The following is a 6992-nucleotide window of genomic DNA, read 5'->3' on the forward strand; positions in this document are numbered from 1 at the left end:
TACTATAATACTGCCCCTATGTACAAGAATATAACTACTATAATACTGCCCCCTATATACAAGAATATAACTACTATAATACTGCCCCTATGTACAAGAATATAACTACTATAATACTGCCCCCTATGTACAAGAATATAACTGCTATAATACTGCCCCTATGTACAAGAATATAACTGCTATAATACTGCCCCCTATGTACAAGAATATAACTACTATAATACTGCCCCTATGTACAAGAATATAACTACTATAATACTGCCCCCTATATACAAGAATATAACTACTATAATACTGCCCCTATGTACAAGAATATAACTACTGTAATACTGCCCCCTATGTACAAGAATATAACTGCTATAATACTGCCCCTATGTACAAGAATATATCTACTATAATACTACCCCCTATGTACAAGAATATAACTACTATAATACTGCCCCTATATACAAGAATATAACTACTATAATACTGCCCCTATGTACAAGAATATAACTACTATAATACTGCCCCTATGTACAAGAATATAACTACTATAATACTGCCCCTATGTACAAGAATATAACTACTATAATACTGCCCCTATGTACAAGAATATAACTACTATAATACTGCCCCTATGTACAAGAATATAACTACTATAATACTGCCCTCTATATACAAGAATATAACTACTATAATACTGCCCCTATGTACAAGAATATAACTACTATAAGGGTGTGTGCGCACGTTGCGATCTGTGCAGTGCGGAAAAGAACACACCCTCTAAAACTGTAAACACTGCGTTTATCAAAAAAAATGCATTAAAAAGGAATGCATTTTGCATGTGTTTTGGACGCATTTTTGACAGTGCGTTCCCACGGCAATTGAGAATAGGGGCTGACAGCAGACAGTCACGTGGTGAGAATGAACTCAGATGAACTTCACCCGACTTCATTGTCCTACCGCGGCTCTGTCTGTGTGTCGCATCCTGATTAGCGGTCACCCGTGAAGGACTCACCGGTGACCGCTAATCCCCTGAGTGACTGAAGTGAGCAGCGCAATCAGCGCTGCTGTTGTCGCGGGCGGGGAGGAGGGTGTCAGCACTGCGCTCACCCCTCTGCTCGGGTCCGGCTGCTGCTGCTCAGTGGTGGCTCGAGCGGTGGGCAGGATCCCGGGGGTTCTCGAGCGGCGCTCCTCGCCCGTGAGTGAAAGGGGATTGGGTTTTGGGATATAGTCTATTGTCCGTGACGCCACCCACGGTTGTGGTGATCTGTTAGCACCACCGCTGCTCGGTGTGGGGATCCCGGGAGTGATGGTGTGAAGCAGCAAGTTGTTGTGTTGCCCCTCCGTGGGTAGGGGTTGGTGATCCCGGGGCCCAGTGTTGAGGTGGGTAGATGCAGGGCTTGGTGGGCGCAGGGACGCGGGGGCAGCGCTGTGCCTTGCGGCACTGTGGTACTCACTCAGCCTGAGACGTTGACACAGTTCTCGGTAAAACACACGGCTGGAAAGACGGTTCCCACGGACGGCTGCACTTGCTTTCCCCAGTAGGTGACAGTGATGTCCCTTTTCCTGCACCTAATGTTGTTGATGGTCTCGATGGGTTCCCACCGGTAACCCGCTCCCCGGCTTCAAGCTGGACCGGAGGAGCTCTACTCTTTGCCCGCAGGCGCTGGCCCTTAGAAACTGGTGCCTTGGCGGTGTCTCTACTGTAATGGTTGGGCTGTTGCCTTCAATCGGGACTTGGTTGTTGGGGGATCTACGTCCCCTTCACTGACTGATTTGGCAAATTATGGCGACTCCTAGCCTTGCCGGGGTCCGAGAGGCCCCTGCCCTGGTGCTGACTGTCCTTTGTACACTGCTCCAGACCGCCGGGCCACCACCCGTCCGCGGTCCTTCCAGGAACTTCCAAACGGTCACCCCTCCGGACAATCACCGCCGTTGCTGACCTTGCTGACTCTGTCCTGCACACAGCTGGACCCACTTCAGGCTGTCTTACTGTCACCGCTCTTACTTTCCTCCTTTTCCACTTTACTTCCTTCACTTCACTACTTTCACTTCCTTAACTCATCTTAGCTGTTTACTCCTTCACTTCCCTAGCTTATCTGCTGGTTCTTCCCGCCTCCAGAGCTGTGAACTCCTCGGTGGGCGGAGCCAACCGCCTGGCCCACCCCCTGGTGTGAACATCAGCCCCTGGAGGAAGGCAACAAGGATTTTAGTTTAGCTTTGGTGTTCCTAACTGCGGTGTAGGGTGTGGTGGTGTGATGACCTGTGACCCCTGGCTTGCCCAGGGCGTCACACTGTCACTCAGGTTACCTGCGGCTAGCTGGAGTCCTTAACCCGAGACCGCAACTCACCCGTGACGTCATCGCTGATTGAGCAGCTCACTTCAGTCACTCGGGCGAATTGCTGTCATAGTTGGAGGATACAGCGGTGGCCGCGGGTAACCTGAGTGATGTCATCGCTGATCGTGCAGCTCACTTCAGTTGCTGCATGGAGCTGACAGGTGTTTTTTTTTTGTTTTTTTTTTGTCTTTTATTCCAAATAAAGGATTTTTTCAGGTGTATGCGTTTTATTTTCTTTAACTTACAGGTTAATCATGGAAGGTATCTCGGGGAGACGCCTGCCATGATTAACCTAGGACTTAGTGGAAGCTATGGGATGCTGCCATTAACTCCTTATTACCCCGATTGGCACCGCACGAGGGCAATTCGGGATGAGCCGGGTACAGTCCCAGGACTGTCGCATCTAATGGATGCGGCAATTCCGGGCGGCTGCTGGCTGATATTCTTAGGCTGGGAGACTCCCCATAACGTGGAGTTCCCCATCCTGAGAATACCAGCCTTCAACCGTGTGGCTTTACCCTGGCTGGTATCAAAATTGGAGGGGACCGCACGTCGGGGTTTTTTAATTATTTATTTTACTGCACAATATAGACTAGTGGCTTTAATTGGTTGCAGTGAGACAGCCGTTCCTCAGTGTGTGGGCATGTCTGACTGCAACCAATCATAGACGCCGGTGGGCAGGGAAAGCAGGGAATACTAGCTTTGTGACAGCCGTGCAGCGGCGCGCTGGTGATCGGCGATCAGTGAGTATGAGAGAGGGGGAGAGACCGACCGACTGACAAAGACAGACCGACCAACTGACAGAGAAAGAGACCGACCGACAGACAAAGGGAGATTGATCGACATCGATAGAGACTGAAAAGACCTGCGTTTTGCTTGTCAAAAAAGCATGCAGAACGCAACAAAAATGCAGTCCAAGTGCATTTTGGTTGCGTTTGACCCACGTCATTGATTTCAATGGGTGCAGAACGCAGCTACAACGCACAAAAGTGACATGCTGCTTTTTTTCAGCAGCGATTTTTGGCATCCAAAATGCGTTTCAAAACGCAGCGTGTGCATTGAATTTTTGGACTTCTCATAGACTTTGCTGGGGAAGCAGAACACATGCAATTTGGAACTGAAACGCTGCAGTTCAAAACGCAGCGTTAAAGCGGGAGAAAACGCAACGTGCGCACATGGCCTAATGCTGCCCCTTATATATAAGAATATAACTACTATAATACTGCATCACCGACAAAGGAAGGGGAAGAAGTTTAATAAAAAATAACTTTTATTAATTAATTGATAAAATATAAACGCATAGACAAAGATGTCTTCAGGAAAAAAAAAACCCCATTAAAGGGTCAAAAATATGTAACTCACAAAGTCATGTTTGGGAACACCATAATTTCACATAACAATAATAATAACCATGAAGATATACCAATATTCCTGCAGCTATAAATAAATCTATATATATACACAAAAGTGTTGTAAAAATACAAGACTCAGCTAAGTCAATTGTAACAAAGTAGCGATCAGTATACCTACGAAATCTTACATAAATGTGAATGATGTCCCGCACCCTCTCCGACGCACGTTTCGCGCTGTACAGCACTTTATCCAGGAGTCATTTTTGTTGGTGATACTATAATACTGCCCCTATGTACAAGAGTATAACTACTATAATACCGCCCCTATGTACAAGAATATAACTACCATAATACTGCCCCCTATGTACAAGAATATAACTACTATAATACTGCCTCCTATGTACAAGAATATCATTTTTATTCCCTTGTTTTCCAGTATAAAGAAGGAGGATTTCCGAATGACTTGTGGCTTGGGGTCAGTGCAGAAAATGTGTCTGTTTACAAGCGAGGAGAACCGAAGCCGCTGGAGACCTTTCAGTATGAGCACATCATTTTCTTCGGAGCTCCGCAGCCCAACACCTTCAAGATTACAGTAGACGACCGAGAAATGTTCTTTGAAACGACCCAGGTCAGTGTCCTCTCGGATGTAAACCTCGTCTGTAGTGGAATAGAAGTGAGACTGAGCTGTAATATTATGTCTTGGTTAGCAGTATTATAGCAGTATAGTATTAGTAGTGCAGCAATACTTTTTGATTTAGACTGTTTTTGTTTGCAGTAGTCACTAATCCGAACTCTTAGTAAACTTTGTCCTTGTCTTTTCCTTATTCCTTCAGGTGGGAGAGATCACCAAGATCATGAGAGCCTACATCAACATGATCGTCAAGAAGCGCTGCAGCGTCAAGTCTGTAACCAGTCAGGACAGTCAGTTCAACAGCTGGGCCAGGTGACCAGGCTGTGCCCCTAGTGGTGGGATTCCCGGAAATCCTCCATGATGGTCACGTCATTATTTCTATATGCAGACTTTTTATTTGACGTGACCACTCCTGCACAAAACACTGAAACGATACGAGCGGTTCTCATCAACGCCATAGACTGGAAGAAAACTGCAAGGAGCCCGAATCCTCGGAAGAACCACTGAACTCTTTTTTTTACTTCTGCGTCCAGACCTGGAATAAGACGATCATTCGTCACGACCTCCTTGCATCTCAGACTGGAGCTTTGGATCATCAAGATCTAATTTTATTTCTGTAAAATCGATGTGAAAAATATCAGAAACATTTTACTTTTTCTTAAAAAAAAAAAAAAAAAAAAAGAGATCCTGCCTTCTTGCTGAAGATTGTGCCACCTCAGCCCAAGAAATCCTGCCTTCCTGCTGAAGATTGTGCCACCTTGGCCCCAGTTTAATCTTCTGAATCCTTCTCAGGGATTTTTAAGATTTACAGGGAGTGACTATCTCATGGCCGGAGAGTGTGATGGGGTCCGGGCCTGTAACAGTATTAACCCCCCCTCCCCCCCCCGTTGTGGAGGACCCTAGTAGACTAGAGAAGCTTCTCTTCCGTTCCGGGCTTACGAGATCTGTGTCATGTGAAGCACATGGTGTTATTTATTTTTGATCCCGTCTTCCTGATGCCGCCATGGCCTCGTCTTTCCCGACAGACTAGTGTTGTGTCCTATGTAGCATTGGGGCTTACGGGCACCCTCGGGTAAGACTCCCGTTGCCAGGAGGGCATCTAATGTGAATGAGACCTTCCTCCGTTCTTATATTATAGTATTTTTGAACCATAGAGACTAATAATCCCATGGTATCAAATCTGGTATTGATGATCTTCCGACAATCTGGGTCAAGAATCGAAACCCTCTGCCATACAGAATCTCTAGGGTCCTGCGTCTTATACCATTAACCCTTTTTTGTTTAAAAAGACACAAAGTTTTTCCTGTGTCTTCGGCTAGTTCCAAAATTGCATAACAATGACTGCTTTCTTCCAAAATAAGTGCCGCATGTGCCTGCAGGATGTGTCGGTATGGAGTTGAGTTACGATACAAGGCACAACCCAACCACACATGTGGCGCTCTACGCCGAAAAAAGCAGCTATGTTCTTCTAATTCTGGGACTACAGTATCAAGACAGCAGGAGTCCTGAATCCTGGCTCCCCCTCCGATGAGAACTGAAAAAATGAGGACACCCGAGGTCTGACCACTCACTGATTTGATGCTGATCGCCTTCAACATTGTAGTTTTGGATAACCAGTGCCAACGTTCCTGGCATCCATAAATTATGCCAATCCCAACTTGTATCACTGAACGCAGGACCCAGAGATCTAGAACCATCCAGAACCGAACTGGGGGAAGTTTCTCGTTTTTTTATTTTATTATTTTGCTGCTTTGCGAATGGAGGCCTTGGGGTTACGTCTGTCCGACCTTCGCGGCCTCAGTGTTGGGCCGTGTTCCTGGGCTGCTGCGGGCGGTGGTGCCCAGGGCTGAATGTATTTAGCTTATTATGATAGATGGTGGAATTGACTGTTACCGCATTTACATTATATTGCTAATAAATTATTGAGTTTCAACACACTCTTTTGTACACGCGATTTTCGTTGGGGTCATCTGATGTTCGCCTCTTCTTCTTCACATCTCAGGTTTCTACTCTTTAAATGTGTTTCTGGCTGACAAAGCTACTACGAGGGGGGTCACTTGGGTTGAGCTGCAATACCGCACACAACCGGTAGAAAGATGTGGCGCTGTCATTGGAAGATTGATGCCATGTGTATCTCATCCTGGAGAACCTTTTTAAAAGAGTTTATAGACCTAAGGTCCCAAAATTAACCCTTGGGGTGTGTACTGTAGTTTTGATGTCAAAGGTTGTCAAATGAGACTCAAGCTGGCCATTCACATGCAATATTTTTTTGGCCAATAGCGTTCTCTTCTGATTATCCAAAAACTTACACTATTTTGGCTTTAATAACTGCAAAAGTGTTCAGTGTTTCAATTAAAACATTGAATTCCAAAAGCTTGAATGCAATAGTTTGGCCAACAGTGATCTCCCCCAATTCCGCAGTACATGAACGCTCAGCCGGGCGAGTGTTCTCTGAGCGAGCTGGTGCCGGTACCCCTCACCTCCGGAGGTTGGAAACCCAGATCCTAATCTCCCAAAGAAAAATCGATTGTGATTTAATGGATCTCCCTCCTTAACTCGACAGTAGAGAACAGGAGCGGTGAAAGGAACGACGTCTGACTACACAGAGGGCCGTGTAGTCTGATACCTTAGATACACATAGGGCTGCATAGTATCTGTGTACACTAGTCAGCATCATACCCCCTA

General features: G+C 46.0%; 1 protein-coding gene across 1 annotated transcript in view; it reads left to right on the top strand.

Moving 5' to 3' along the window:
* The window catches only part of LOC142244978 (unconventional myosin-X-like), a 110458-nt gene extending 104214 nt beyond the window's left edge, over positions 1-6244 (top strand). Inside the window, exons 40-41 of the mRNA XM_075317133.1 lie at positions 4113-4304; positions 4510-6244. Coding sequence (XP_075173248.1) covers positions 4113-4304; positions 4510-4623 — 306 coding nt within the window. The 3' untranslated portion in view covers positions 4624-6244. The remainder of the gene's footprint in view (positions 1-4112; positions 4305-4509) is intronic.
* Positions 6245-6992: the final 748 nt, after the last annotated feature.

Source organism: Anomaloglossus baeobatrachus, chromosome 7, assembly GCF_048569485.1.
Source record: "Anomaloglossus baeobatrachus isolate aAnoBae1 chromosome 7, aAnoBae1.hap1, whole genome shotgun sequence".
In the NCBI taxonomy this organism is placed as follows: domain Eukaryota; kingdom Metazoa; phylum Chordata; class Amphibia; order Anura; family Aromobatidae; genus Anomaloglossus; species Anomaloglossus baeobatrachus.